This window comes from Mobula birostris, chromosome 6 (genome assembly GCF_030028105.1).
Source record: "Mobula birostris isolate sMobBir1 chromosome 6, sMobBir1.hap1, whole genome shotgun sequence".
NCBI lineage: Eukaryota > Metazoa > Chordata > Chondrichthyes > Myliobatiformes > Myliobatidae > Mobula > Mobula birostris.
Window position 1 is genome coordinate 163,202,619 of NC_092375.1, and position 16,223 is coordinate 163,218,841.

The 16,223-nt window shown below is 42.5% G+C and overlaps 1 protein-coding gene across 1 annotated transcript in view; it reads right to left on the bottom strand.

Annotated features, from left to right (window-relative positions):
- The window catches only part of itga4 (integrin alpha 4), a 156,646-nt gene extending 141,925 nt beyond the window's left edge, over positions 1-14,721 (bottom strand). The window contains exons 1-4 of the mRNA XM_072261764.1: positions 14,488-14,721; positions 14,080-14,201; positions 806-909; positions 584-710 (exon numbers count right to left, since the gene is read on the bottom strand). Of these exons, the coding sequence (XP_072117865.1) occupies positions 584-710; positions 806-909; positions 14,080-14,201; positions 14,488-14,669 (535 nt within the window). The 5' untranslated portion in view covers positions 14,670-14,721. The remainder of the gene's footprint in view (positions 1-583; positions 711-805; positions 910-14,079; positions 14,202-14,487) is intronic.
- Positions 14,722-16,223: the final 1,502 nt, after the last annotated feature.

A 16,223-nucleotide genomic window follows, 5' to 3' on the forward strand; every position in this document is an offset into this window, starting at 1 on the left:
CTACAGACATAGTCATAGATTAGCTCACAACTTCTAAGACGGGTACAACTCTCAGCAAACAACTGCTGCAGTACCATTCTATTCCCATACAAATTCAGTCTGGGCCACAGGATACCCTTCGGTTGGATCAACAATTAGTAATTTTCTTTCCATTGTGATAACTCAAAACAACTTGATGTCTTAAAAAAAAAATTACCACTGTTTCCAACTATTATTTTTATTAACCGTTCCAAACATAGTCAGCTCAGTGATACAGAACTGATACCTTTCCAATTGCGTTAAGCAGATTTTCCATCAGTAAATGAAAGCAGAACTTCTGGAAGAACTCAACTGTGGAAATACACTGCTTGACTGGATGAATTCTTTCAACATTTCTGTTTTTGTTTCAAATTCCAATACCAGAAGGGTTTTGTTTTCGCTTTCACTAGTTACTTATAGGCTACCAGTTGCATTCAACTGTAAGAAATTCAAAGATATGCCCTATCAAGTTGTTGTCCAAGGAATATGGGATAATTCCAGTTACACAATGACTTGTTTTCTCAAGAATGACGAATAGGAAATAATATTTTAAAAAATACTTTACCTTTAAAACATGGTATCAGTGGTGAATCCTGAGAAGGCTGCAAGTCATTTCCAATTTTAAAGCACAGCCCAAGTGGCCTTTTGTCTTCTTCTATGTAGAATATATTTTTCCAGCGATGTGCACAAGCCTTTAAGAACACAAAACATTTAATGTAAAATGTATCAGAGCAGTTAATTATTTCATTGAATTTGTTCAATAAGCATTTTAAGCATGTTCATATACCAGTATGTAACCATCTTTAGTTGGTTGCCTTGTTAAACTAACACCAAGCCACTGGTTATCTTTTTCTTCTTCACAATCTAACCCACATTTGCTCCCAAGATTATCTGAAAAAAAACAAGCAAACAAATATTCATTTTCCTATTATTTCACACTTTTTCATGAACACAAAGACACAAAGATGCATCTTAAGTAAAAATAACACTGTGCTTGACTACTTTCCTGACTTATTACATAATAACCTCAATTTAAGTAAAAACATCACAATTTAACATAGGGATCCTTTAGGCATTCATTCAGGCATGTGTTAATTTCATAACTAAATAATGGAAAAATAAATGTTTGGAATTAATCCACCTCAATGTAAACAAATAACATCCTCAGCTCTCCTGCATCCTCCATTAAAAGTTCACCACATGGAGAAGATGGAACATAGTTCAACTTTGTCTTAGCAATTATTTTAATGACAGAAATTAAAATGCAATCACTGAAGTATGTGTGAGGTTGATACTCTCTTGTTCCACTCTTTAAATTTGTTGATCAAGCTATGGCAATGAACCCAGTTTTATGCCTGTTATGGAGTATTTGGGAGTTACAGTATATCAATATATCAGATACAAATTCAGACAAGAAACAGTTGTCAGTTCTTAATGTAGATTGGTAAGTGCAAGCAGAAAATTAAAGTTAAAAGTACACCTTTGAAAATAAACATGCTGGGCACAGATAAGAGATATGGTTTGCAAAATGGTAATCACGAGACGATTGCATATGCATCAGCCAAATGTGAAGACAATGGAGTTGTGTTGACTGGGCTGCATCAAGCCAGGCAACATGGACTAAGTTATTTGCACCATTGCGACTTGAGTTCAAATTGGCAGACCTGACTAATGTTGTCACTTAGCATATCAAACATCAATAGTTTTTGTGCACTCAGGATATTTGTGTACTCAGAGACCGCCCCAACAACAGTAACTTCGGGTGTGTGGATCTTTGCCTTCAGAAGCCTAAGTGAATTACCTTGTGACAAAGGTGTCTGAACATTCAGAGGTGTCTCCCACTGCAGATACGTAATTCAAAGGAAACACTGTCAATCCAAAATATTGAAGTAAACCATGTCATTGTACCTTGACACGAGGAAATCTGCAGATGCTGGAAGTTCAAGTAACACACATAAAAGTTGCTGGTGAACCCAGACAAGACCCTTTGTCTGGGTCTTGGCCTGAAACGTCGACTGTACCTCTTCCTATAGATGCTGCCTGGCCTGCTGCGTTCACCAGCAACTTTTATGTGTCTTCATTGTACCTTGAAGATGTATTGAATCACTTTGCTGTTAAATTTGAAAGTTGAAAGTACATGGTTAAAAATGTGGGTATGAAAAATATGATGTACTTTTGGGTTTGTGAGCCTCTACAGAAAGTGCCTCCATGAGAATGCCTGCTTGTTGTGACAAATAAATACCAGCTTCAGTGCATCTCCAGTATCTTGATTCACAGTCACAACATCTGGGGCCTCATCTGAGATATGTCAGAACCCACTGTGAGGCCAGCAACTGAAGCAGTGAATATTTTTAGGGAGTGGCTCCTATGCCCAGATCTGTTCAGGTCAACAACCAGGGAATTATAAAGTATCAAAGGACACAGCAGAGAGCTGAACTTGTAGATATAAAAGTGTGGTGTTTATGTGGACGTGTATTTGTGGAAGGGACCAGATATCAGTTTGACCAGATATTACTTTGATCACCAGTTGTGAAAGGAGGTTACTGGCCATTTAGGATGCCGGTGGGATGTGTGTATACTTACAGGGGAACTGTATAGCAATATAATTGTTGTGAGTGTGTTTGCATGTTTTAAGAATAAATTCAAAACTTTGGTGTAACATTCTATATGGATGAGAATGCAATGGGCATCACGAGTTCAACAGCACATAAGTGGAAGGTTGCAGAGTACTTACTCTGTGGTTTTAAGCATGTACTGTTTAATTTTTATCCATCTCTTATATTTTGCTTAGTATGGGAATTAGTTTGGAGATGTTTGAGGGAGAGGTTACATCTGTTGGGATGGCACCTACTGAGGTCAGACAACAGCAGGTAGAGAATCCCAGTGACTCCAGCCAACCTTTAACACTGATTATGACCACTCACTAACCCTTCACCCTCAGGGAGAAGCACAGCACTTTGTCTGAGCTGCCCTCACTTCTGAATTCTGACGTAAGCTCAAAGAAATAATTGAAATTCACTAGGTGCACCCAAAAGATACACACATGTTGGTAAAAGTGAAATGCCCGAGGAATATGAGGGATAATATGGCCAGAAACTATGAGATAGCACGTGTGTAGCTAGTGGGAATGCCAATATGGATGGAGATATCACTGCTTTAAGGGGGAAGTGAGGTAGCAACTGGGAGGAAGGTGAATGTAACTGGGGAAAGATACTCTCAGTAGTTCAAGGAGCTGATGATCCTGTTGTGGATTATGCAGAGCATAAATATCAAACATACCAGGAATACTCAGAGCTGGACAATCCAAGGAGGGATAATCCAGTTTTCCAGAAAATGCTAAGGGAAGTCTGAGCTCAGCCCACAAGGAAGTTTTACGCCTTCGGGATAGCAGTGGGAGTGACCTATCCCATGGAAGTGTCAGGGGCTGGTGAGATAGACCAGAGGAGGGGGAAGGAAAGTTGTGAAGTATCTGTAGTGGACGTAGCTGCTGTGAAGACACAGAGGACTTGCTTTTTGTGCTAGAAACCAGGGCACCTCGCAAGGGAGTGCAAGAATAGACATCGGAAGGGGAGATGATTTGTTACCACTGTGGCCTCTCAGGCCACGTTTGAAGTTAGTACCCAAAAAAGGGAGGAAGATGTGAGAATCACAAACAAGAGAAAATCTGCAGATTTGAGAATCATTCTAAGATGTGAGAATCATTCACCAAAACAGGAAGAGATGACAGCTCCCTCTCTGTCCGACCTGACTACTGACCGGATCATAGAGCTAGTGAAAACAGCATCCAGGTCACTCAAACAGCTGGTGGCAGCCTCCATTGCCAGTCGTAGTCACCCACGGATGTACACAAAAGGTTCATTAGGGGGCTGGCAATATGATGTGTCAGTGGACACAGGATCATCAGTGAAAATAACTGATCTCCCCTTGCCCACGACTGGACAGGTGACTTACATTACCTGTGCAGAAGGTGAAACAATGAGGGCACAGAGGGGAGCCACAGGTACTTGAAATAGAAGGAGTGCAACTTCCTGTAGATTGTTGGGTGTGCCCGCACAATGAAAGAACTGTCATAGTCACAGAACACTACAGCAGAGAAATTTTTTTTTTTGGCCCATCTAGTCTTTACTGAACCATTAATCTGACTAGTTCCATTGACCTGCACCTGGACCTCAAAAAAACTCTAAGATTGGTTAGACACAACATGAACAAAGCCATGTTGACTATCCCTAATCTATCCAAATCCTCCTATATCCTGTCCCTCAGAGTATCTTCCAATAACCTTCCCACTTCTGACGTCAGGCTCCACCAGCCTGTCCTGGGGACAGACACACTAATTTCAGGAAAGAGAGAAATAACATGGAAAAGACAAAGGACACTGATCCACAGAACACACAAAATGGCTCACAGAGAAACAACAGCCCCAAACAGGGAGGGGACCTGGGACAATGCATTGAATCATGTCATGAAGGCCCAATGGTAGGGACCAAACACAGTCAAGAAGTATTCAGCCTACTGCAGGGTTTGCAGCAATTAAAGATACATCAAAAAGGGGAGAGAAAGGAGCAGAAAGAGAAGGAATATGCAGATTATGGGGCAAAGAGAGCGGCAGAAGAACACAAGTTGACAGAAATTGAAAGTGTACAGGAAGAAATAACTGAAGTAAGATTATATGGGAATGAAGGATCATTGTAACCAGCTTAAAGAATTGAGGGTCTGAGTCAAAGAACAGCAACATATTGCAGATCAGGGAGGGCCTAGGGGAGAGAAGATAAGTGTTCCCACAGCCAGATGATCAAGTCACGATAAGGGAACTGCCTGAAAAGGAAGAGTTTATTCCCATGGTGGTGCTTCTGGTAACTGGCACTTGTGTTTGTGTGCAGACCCAGTGAGGCAGCCAGTGGAAACACTGGACAAACGTTCAGCTGTGGGACTCACCTTCATATCACCCGCACAGACAGAACAAAGGATCAATTCTACCCATGTAGAATTGTCATTACAGAGAATCTAAACAATGAACTAATCTAAGTGCCTGCTCCATCACATCTGTCTTATCTTGATAGAAGAAGACCTACAGATAAAAGAGAATAGGAATGCAAATGCACAGAACACAGTGGCAGTGTATCAGTGAGCCATGAAAAGCACATTAAGGTATAACGGTAATGGTACTTGGTAATGAAGAGTTAGGTTCTGGGAGTTAGATTAGTTGTATAGATTAGAATAAAAAGATATTGGGGAAAATAGATGGGAAATGACCCAAGTTATGGTAGAGACATTAAGTTCCACAATCTTGATGGCAAGGGAGACTGAGAAAGAAGAAATTGCACACAGCATCTAAAGGCAGACAGCCCAGCCTGAAATGGGAGTGGATACAAAGGAGAACTGGTTGGGCCAGCAATCGAAGGGACCGTCTGGGAAGTGCTGCCGTTGGGGTGAGTTTCTTGCAGCTACTTGAATAGAGACCACGCCAAACTCTCCTGTACACTGATCAATGAAACCGGAGCACTTGTTGTCAGATTAGTCTGGTAATAGAACGTGAATGTGAACTATTGACCGTGAACCTGATACAGTTCCCCTGCTGGTATCCTTGCTCACATAATAACCATTCATGGCCATTGCTGAGATTCAGCTAACACACAATAAAAGGGGCAAAGATAAGGATGCAACTAAAAGGGATAAAAAGGAGACACTGCCTAGTGGAGCGGTCATTGACGGAGAGATCTGAGGCAGAGTGGTAAGGTTTTGGCTCATTCGGGCTTCGGCGATATCAGGTTGAGGTGAGTTAAGTTACCTGTGAGGAATAGAAACAGGAAGTATGTCTGTGAGGCTGGTGTTCTGTACTGCGTGTCAGATGTGGGAAGTCTGGGAGACTCCCAGCCTCCTGGACAGCCACATCTGCGCCAGGTGCATCGAGCTGCAACACCTTAGGGACAGCGTTAGGAAACTGGAGACGCAGCTCGATGACCTTCATGTGGTCAGGGAAAGTGAGGAGGTGATAGAGAGGAGCTATAGGCAGGTAGTCACACCGGGGCCTCAGGATACAGATAAGTGGGTAACAGTCAGGAGAGGGAAGGGCAAGAGTCAGATACTAGACAGTACCCCTGTGGCTGTACTCCTTAACAATAAGTACTCCTGTTTGAGTACTGTTGGGAGGGGACGGCCTACCTGGGGAAGCAACAGTGGCCATGCCTCTGGCACAGAGTCTGGCCGTGTGGCTCGGAAGGGTAGGGAAAGGAAGAAGGCAACAGTAATAGGGGACTCTATAGTTAGGGGGTCAGACAGGCGATTCTGTGGATGCAGGAAAGAAACACGGGTGGTAGTTTGCCTCCCAGTTTCCAGGGCCCGGGATGTTTCTGATTTGCGTCCATGATATCCTGAAGAGGGAATGTGAACAGCCAGAGCTTGCGGTACATATTGGTACCAACGACATAGGTAGGAAAAGGGAGGAGGTCCTGAAAGCAGACTACATTGAGTTAGAAAGGAAGTTGAAAAGCAGGACCTCAAAAGGTAGTAATCTCAGGATTATTGCCTGTGCCACTTGACAGTTAGCGTAGGAATAGAATGAGGTGGAGGATAAATGCGTGGCTGAGGGATTGGAGCAGGAGGCAGGGATTCAGATTTCTGGATCATTGGGACCCATTTTGGGGCAGGTGTGACCTGTACAAAAAGGACAGTTGCAGTTGAATCCGAGGGGGACCAATATCCTGGCAGGGAGGTTTGCTAAGGCTATTGCGGAGAGTTTAAACTAGAATCGCTGGAGATTGGGAACTGAACTGAAGAGACCGAAGAAGGGGCAGTTGGCTCACAAATAGAGAAAGCTTGCAGACACCGCGAGAGGGAGGATAGGTAAGTGATAGAGAAGGAATATATTCAGACCGATGGTTTGAGATGTGTCTATTTTAATGAAGGAAGCACCATAAACAAAACAGATGAGCTTAGAGCGTGGATCAGTAGTTGGAGCTATGATGTTGTGGCCATTACAGAGACTTGGATGGCTCAGGGGCAGGAATGGATACTTAAGAGTGCCAGGCTTTAGATGTTTCAGAAACGACAGGGAGGGAGGCAAAAGAAGTGGGGGCACTGCTGATCAAAGATAGTGTCATGGCTACAGAAAAGGAGGAAATCATGAAGGGATTGTCTACTGAGTTTCTGTGGATTGAAGTTAGAAGCAGGAAGAGGTTAATAACTCTACTGGGTGTGTTTTATAGACCACCCAATAGTAACGAGGACATTGAGGAGCAGATAGGGAGACAGATTCCGGAAAGGTATAATAATAACAGGGTTGTCATGGTGGGAGATTTTAATTTCCCAAATATTGATTGGCATCTCCCTAGAGCAAGGGGTTTAGATGGGGTGGAGTTTATTAGTTTTGTTCAGGAAGGCTTCCTGACACAATATGTAGATAAGCCTACAAAAGGAGAGGCAGTACTTGATCTGGTATTGGGAAATGAACCTGGTCAGGTGTCAGGTCTCAGGTCTCTCAGTGGGAGAGCATTTTGGAGATAGTAATCTCAATTTTATCTCCTTTACCATAGCATTGGAGAGGGATAGGAACAGACAAGTTAGGAAAGTGTTTAATTGGAATAAGGGGAAATATGAAGCTATCAGGCAGGAACTTGGAAGCATAAATTGGAAACAGATATTCTCAGGGAAATGTATGGCAGAAATGTGGCAAATGTTCAGGGGATATTTGTGTGGTGTTCTACATAGGTACGTTCCGATGAGACAGGGAAAGGATGGTAGGCTACAAGAACCATGCTGTACAAAGGCTATTGAAAATATAGTCATGAAGATATAGAAGATTATAAGGCTAGCAGGAAAGAGCTTAAGAATGAAATTAGGAGAGCTAGGAGGGGCCATGAGAAGGCCTTGACGAGCAGGATTAAGGAAAACAAAACAAAAAGGCATTCTACAAGATTGTGAAGAGCAAGAGGATAAGACGTGAAAGAATAGGACCAATCAAGTGTGACAGTGGAAAAGAGTGTATGGAACTGGAGGAGATAGCAGAGGTACATTAAGAAAGAGGATGTGCTGGAGCTTTTTGGAAAGCATCAAGTTGGATAAGTCTCTGGGACCAGACAAGATGTACCCGAGGCTACTGTGGGAGGCAAGGGAGGATATTGCTGAGCCTCTGGCAATGATCTTTGCATCATCCATGGGGACGGGAGAGGTACCAGAGGATTAGAGGGTTGCAGATGTTGTTCCCTTATTCCAGAAAGGGAGTAGAGACAGCCCAGGAAGTTATAGAACAGTGAGTTTTACTCCAGTGGCTGGTAAGTTGATGGAAAAGTTCCTGAGAGGCAGGATTTATGAACCTTTGGAGAGTCATAATATGATTAGGAATAGTCAGCATGGCTTTGTCAAAGGCAGGTCATGCCTTAGGAGCCTGATTGAATTTTTTGAGTATGTGACTGAGCACGTTGATAAAGGTAGGGCAGTAGATGTAGTATATATGGATTTCAGCAAGGCATTTGATAAGGTATCCCATGCAAGGCTTATTGAGAAAGTAAGGAGGCATGGGATCCAAGGAGACCTTGATTTGTGGATCCAGAATTGGCTTGCCCACAGAAGGCAAAGAATGGTTGTAGATGGGTCATATTCTGCATGGAGGTCAGTGACCTGTGGTGTGCATCAGAGATTTGTTCTGGGACCCCTTCTCTTCGTGATTTTTATAAATGACCTGGATGAGGAATTGGAGGGATGGGTCAGTACATTTGCTGATGACACAAAGGTTGTGGGTGTTATGGATAGTGTGGAGGGCTGTCAGAGGTTACAGCAGAACATCAATAGGTTGCAAAACTGGGCTGAGAAGTGGCAGATGGAGTTCATTCCAGATAAGTGTGAGGTGGTTCATTTTGGTAGGTCAAATAGGACGACAGGATATAGTATTAATGGTAAGACTCTTGGCAGTGTGGCGGATCAGAAGGTCCTTGGGGTCCAAGTCCACAGGACATTTAATGCTGCTGTACAGGTTGACTCTGTGGTTAAGAAGGCATACAGTGCACTGGCCTTCATCAACCGTGGGATTGAATTTAAGAGCCGAGAGGTAATGTTGCAGCTATATAGGACCCTAGTCAGACCCCACTTGGAGTACTGTGCTCAGTTCTGGTCACCTCACTACAGGAAAGATGTGGAAACTATAGAAAGGGTACAGAGGAGATTTACAAGAATGCTGCCTGGAATGGGGAGCATGTCTATAAGAATAGGATGAATGAACTCGGCCTTTTCTCCTTGGAGCAACAGAGGATGAGAGGTGACTTGATAGAGGTGTAAAAGGTGATGAGAGGCAGTGATTGTGTGGATAGTCAGAGGCATTTTCCCAGGGCTCAAATGGCTAACACGAGAGGACACAGTTTTAAGGTGCTTGGAATTAGGTACAGAGGAGATGTCAGGGGTAAGTTCTTTTTATGCAGAGAGTGGTGAGTGCGTGGAATGGGCCGCCAGCGACAGTGGTGAAGGCAGATACGATAGGATCTTTTAAGAGACTCCTGGATAGTTACATGGAGCTTAGAAAAATAGAGGGCAATAGGTAACCCTTGGTAATTTCTAAAGTAATTACGTGTTCAGCACAGCATTGTGGGCCAAAGGGCCTGTATCGTGCTGTAGATTTTATATGTTTCTACGTAAATTGCAACGGGCCAGCAGAGAAGGAGGCAACAAGGACACAAATGACAAAGCAACATTTTGAAATCGAGAAGACAAAAGTAGCCAGGAAGGGGATGTAATCAACTTTCAATAACATTTGATTGCCATCTCTGCTCTTGTAGATAGGCAGTTAGGGAGAATGATGTCAAAGTAGATGCATGTAGGGACATGATAGGTCCGTAACCAGGGAAGAGATCTGAAGTGAAGGGCGTTTTTGCTGCCCTACTTAATTAGATTCCCCTTAAAGTCTGGCCTTCTTGGGACAGATTTCTGTCCAGGGATCAAGAGGAGGGTATGTAGGGGAGCATTCTGTAGTTATGCGATTATAGCAGGTATTAATTGAAACAAGAACTAGTCTTCAGTTCTTAATGTGGATTGTAAATTGCAAGTAAATTAAATTTAAAAGCACTCCTTTACAAATAAACAGGCTGGCTCACAGACTAAGTAATATGGTTTGCAAAATGGTGACCATGAGGCTAAGACAATGGGGTTGTGTTAATTGGCCGGCATCAAACCAGGCAATGTGAGCTATGTTATTTGCAACATTGTGACTTGAACTCAAGCTGGCAGACCAGAAGGATGTTGTCACTTAACATATGCAGATGTCACTCCACTCTTTAAGAAACGAGGAAGGCAGCAGAAAGGAAATTATAGACCTATTTTCCTGACTTCAGTGGTTTGAAGATGTTGGAGTCAATTGTTAAGGATGAGGTTATGGAGTACTTGGCTACACAGGACAAAATAGGATAAAGTCAGCATGGTTTCCTTAAGGAAAAATCTTACCTGATGAACCTGTTGGAACTCTGAAGAGATTACAAGTAGAATAGAGAAAAGGGATGCAGTCGATGTTGTATATTTGGACTTTCAGAAGGCCTTTGACAAGGTGCCACACATGAGGCTGCTTACCAAGTTAACAGCCCATGGTATTACAGGGAAGTTACTAACATGGTTAGAGCATTAGCTGATTGATAGGAGGCAGCAAATGGGAATAAAAGGATCCTTTTCTGGTTGGCTGCCAGAGAGTAGTGGTGTTCCGCAGGGGTCGGTGTTGGGGACACTTCTTTTTGTGCTGTATATCAATGATTTAGATGTTGGAATAGATGGCTTTGTTGACAAGTTTACAGATTATATGAAGGTCGTGTTTAGGAAACAGGAAGACTACAGAAGGATTTTGACAGATTAGGAGAATGGGCAAGAAAGTGGCAAATAAAATACAATGTTGGAAAATGCATGGTCATGCATTTTGGTAGTAGAAATAAATGTGTGGACTATTTTCTAAGTGGGGAGAAAATCCAAAAATCTGAGATGCAATGGAACTTGGGAGTACTTGTGCAGAACACCCTAAAGGTCAACTTGCAGGTAGAGTAGGTGGTGAGGAAGGCAAATGCAATGTTAGCATTCATTTCAAGAGGTCTAGAATATAAGAGCAGGGATGTGATGCTGAGGTTTTATAAGGCACTGGTGAGGCCTCACCTTGAGTATTATGAACAGTTCTGGGCTCCTCATCCAAGATGTGCTGGCATTGGTGCAGAGAGGTTCACAAGGATGATTCTGGGACTGAAAGGGTTATCATACGAGGAATGTTTGATAGCTCTAGGTCTGTACTCACTGCAATTTAAAAGGATGAAGGGGATCTCATTGAAATCTTTTGAATGTTGAAAGGCCTGGACAAAGTAGATATAGAAAGGACATTTCCCATGGTGGGGAGTCTAGGACAAGAGGGCACAGCCTCAGGAGAGAGGCGTCCATTTAAAACAGAGATGTGGAGAAATTTCTTCAGCCAGAGGGTAGTGAATTTGTGGAATTTATTACCACAGGCAGCTGTGGAGGCTAAGTTGTTGGGTGTATTTAAGGCAGAGCTTGATAGGTTCTTGATTGGGCATGACATCAAAGGTTATGGGGAGAAGGCAGTGGAGTGGGGCTGAGGAGGGTAAAAAAAGGGACCAGCCATGATTGAATGGCAGGGCAGACTCGATGGGCCAAATGGCCTTAATTCTATTTCCATGTCTCATATCGAACATGGTCACTGGTACAGGCAATCAATAGTGTTTTGTGTACTCGGGATATTTGCATACTCAGATAGCCCTGACAGCATTAATTTTGGGTTGCTTGGTTCCATCGTCAGAAGCTTATAGACTATTTTTATGATTTACTTTGTGGCAAAGTGAGTTACTTTGTTAACATTCACGATGTTCTTTGTGAACATTATCTCCCACTGTAGATATGTAATTCAAAAGGAAGTACTGTTATTGAAGTGAATGACGTCATTGTAACTATTCAAATAGTATTGGATCAACTGCTGTTCCCTTTGACGTTAAGGGGATTAAAAATATTATGTTCTTTTGGGTTTGTGAGCCTCTACTGAGAGCGCCTCCACGAAAAGGGCTGCATTTTGTGATGAATAAAGACTTCCCTATCACCAAGTTCTCTCCAGTGACTTTGTTCACAGTCACAGCACCCACCAACAAGCAAGCTCCATCTGAAGATGAACTGTGCACGAGCAACTCAATTCATTCACTGCAGTGAAGTACAAGATGCAACCTCAGTCAACCTTGGCCATCACCTGTCATAACCCATCAGTTATACACCTGCAGGAATATTTTAAGAAATGTCTGCTCTCAGCTTCCAACTCTAACTTCAAAGCAAAAACTCCATCTTGCACCACTTACTTTGGGTTTGTCAGTACACAAGAAACGGGGTCCACAAACAACAGTTATCAACAATGCCGGATCAAAATTAATATTTGACGTAGGCCTGAAATTTGTAAACATTGTGCAAGCTATCCAAGTTCTAACTTACACAGGTAAGAATACACGGAGAAGTATTTTTTCTATGTTTTGGATATCCCAGAATTGGACTGGCTATTTGGCGCACACTCTCATAACCGCATAAAGATAAACTACAACCCACAAGACTCAGTACTAATTTCAACAGTCCAGAAAAATCAGCCTTTCCTGTTTGTCACTGGCCTGACCTGGCCATTTGTGTGGCAAGGTCATACACCTGTAATATTAATTCATTTTACTCTCTCTCCACAGATGGTGCCTGATCTGCAGGGGACTTCTAATGTTCTCTTTTAGTTCTAATTTGCAGCCAACAGCTGTATAATTTATCTCTTAACGGCAACATGTTGCTGTATTTGTGTTCTACTGGCTAGTATTAGAAGTTATTTTCATCTGCACAACACATGATCACAAAACTGCAGATGCTGAAAGTCTGCAATAAAAATAGAACACACTTGAAAAATTTAAAGCCAGGTCAGAGGTAAACAGGAAAGGCTGATTTTTCTTTGACTGTTGAAATTAGCATAGGGTCCTGCGAGTTGCAATGTGCCCAGGTGGAGGACAAAGGACTGTCCCTTGAACTAGTGTTGAATATGTAGCCAAAATGTGATTCAACATCAATTCATCAAGTTTTTGTTTAAAATATTCATTTTCTTAAAAAACGACTGTACTGGCACCATTTTGTTCCACATTAAAGTTAACAGGAAAATAATCTCCACACCCCTTAAAACATAGCACTGAGTGCCTGTGGCAGGGTAATAACTTGGAAACAGGAAACACTGGAAACATTAAATACCCACACAACATCTACAGAAAGTGGATCAACAATACTTCAAGTCTGAGACCCGTTGTCAGAGCAGTGTTTGACCTGATATGTAAATTGTTAAACTTTCCAGAGATGCTGTCCGATTTGCTGTGCATTTCCTGCGCTTTGCATCTTGATTTCAGGTTTCCAGCATCTGCCGTGTTGGACTTTCATTTATTGTAACTAATTAATTGTAATTAATTGGTCATATTACCCATGTTGCAGTTCACTCCCTGGACTGTACCAGGAGCTCACTGGACTGCAGTTTGCTATTGAATGGCAAACGGATGATTGTAACCTCAGGATTCCAAGATTTACATGTGGGAAAACTGAATTCGCTGTCACCTTTACTGATAGTTTCATCATGATGACTGTGTCAGACACGCAACTTAACCATACTTCTGCAATACTTAATGGTTAATTTAATTATGTAGTTGGGCAAACATCACTTTCAAACTCATCAAGATTGCATAGTGACTGAATAAAGTTGAAGTGCCGGGGAGGCATATGGAGGCTGATAAAATTCAACTAGACATCCCATGGATGTTCTTTAATAAGAGGAAATGGAAGTCATGGCGTCTGAGGCATGTTTTACACTTGCATATCTAAAATTGTTATGATCTACACACAAGTGGCATTATCAAATAATGAGCACCCATGGAACCGTTTTTTTTATATCTTGTTTGTTGGAGATGAAAATGGCAGTAAAACGCGGGAAAGCACCAGGCTATGCTCTGCCACATAAGGATCCAACTCACAGATTTGATATTTACGTACTGGCATTTCAGTATTCCTCTTTACTATCATATTACAGACAAAACTATAACTCACCGAAAACGATTTCTTCACACTCCTGGTCAGGATCTTGGCTGATTGCACATTTGTAAATAGCTCCGGGATTTACTGTTACATTATCGACGGAGGAATTTGCTTTTGGAGCTCCAACCACAACCCTACCGTGGCAAATGGAAAAGTAAAGTGGGGAACCAAATCCGTACAGCCATTGGTTACAAACTTCCCAAGCACGGACGAAATAATGCTACCAAAACTTTTCTACCAAGTATAATATTTAAAATCTGCGAACTATCCAAATCTTGAAATCGCGATCTCTCTGCTAAATTCAGCATGAATTTGAGCAGTACACTGTTCAAAGTTACAATAATAAATTCCACAACATTTACTCAAACTTGGCTTGTTTTAAAAATCTTCATTTTAACATACTTCAAAACTGAAACTCACCATTTTTTGTCTTTACCACTGTGCAATATTACTGAATAACCAAAATATGTTCCTCCTGTCCCTTTAAACTGGACGGGATTTTTCAAATCCAGATTGTACAGGTGTACCGTTCTGAATAAACAGTATAGCACTACCGTTACCCAGATGTCTCTCCAGCCCACTGGAAACTTTGTAAGTCTCATTTTTTTAAAAATTTCAATGCTCAATGAGTCAAAACTACACTTGCTCCTTGAAACTTACTCTGGAACTCAACCAAGCGGCTAAAACCACGAAATAACACCAATAACAAAACGGTCGCATCCCCGACCCCGCCCCCGCCCCCGCCCCCGTCTCTCCTCCTCCTCCGCCCCCCGACAGCACTGGAAACCGAAAACTCTTGCCGAGTGTGCGCGCTAAGGGGCGCTGGTGCCCCTTCTGTCCAGGGTATGCTGACCTCCGGATATCAGCCAAGTTCCAGTCTGCTTACCGTGCTCTCTTCGGGATGAAGGCACATCTCTACTCTTCTAAGAGCAGGCTCAGTTTTGTCATATACCCTTTTATTATATATCAATTACAGCACGGAAACAGGCCATCTCAGCCCTTCTAGTCCGTGCCGAACTCTTACTCTCACCTAGTCCCACCGACCTACACTCAGCCCATAACCCTCCATTCCTTTCCAGTCCACATAGCTGTCCAGTTTAACTTTAAATGACAACATCGAACCTGCCTCAACCACTTCTGGAAGCTCGTTCCACACAGCTACCACTCCCTGAGTAAAGAAGTTCCCCCTCATGTCACCCCTAAACTTTTGCCCTTTAACTCTCAACTCATGTCCTCTTGTTTGAATCTTCGCCACTCTCAATGGAAAAAGCCTATCCACGCCAACTCTATATATCTCCCTCATAATTTTAAATACCTCTATCAAGTCCCCCCTCAACCTTCTACGTTCCAAAGAATAAAGACCCAACTTGTTCAACCTTTCTTTGGGACTTAGGTGATGAAACCCAGGTAACATTCTAGTAAACCTTCTCTGTACTCTCTATTTTGTTGACATCTTTCCTATAATTCGGTGACCAAAACTGTACACAATACTCCAAATTTGGCCTCACCAATGCCTTGTAGAATTTCAACATTACATCCCAACTCCTATACTCAATGCTCTGATTTATAAAGGCCAGCATACCAAAAGCTTTCTTCACCACCCTATCCACATGAGATTCCCCCTTCAGGGGACTATGCACTATTATTCCTAGATCCCTCTGTTCTACTGCATTCTTCAATGCCCTACCATTTACCATGCATGTCCTATTTTGATCGTAATTCTCTCGTAACAATTTAATTTGAGGATTTAGTTTAGGATCCAGTTCAGTTGCAGAAGGAGGTACAGAGGCTCAACTTTTGAAGCTTGCTGTTTACTTCTGAAGGGATGATGGCATAGAGCTCTGAGCTGTATTTAATAAACTACCTGACGTATGTTTTGCTGTTGTCAGGGTGCTCCAAAGCTGAGTGGAGGGCCAATGAGTTGGCATCTACTGTAGATTTGTTGTGGCATTTGGCAAATTGTTGCAGGTCCAGGTCCTTGCTCAGGTAGGAGTTAATTCTAGCCAGATCAACCTTTCAAAGTATTTTTCTAATGTGATCACCCTGTTCTTCTTGCACACCCATATGATTGCTGCCCTTTTGAAACAGTGGCGAACCTCCAACTCCAGCAGTCGGAGGTTGAAGATATCTTTGAAGTCTCTAGCCAGTCAGTCAGC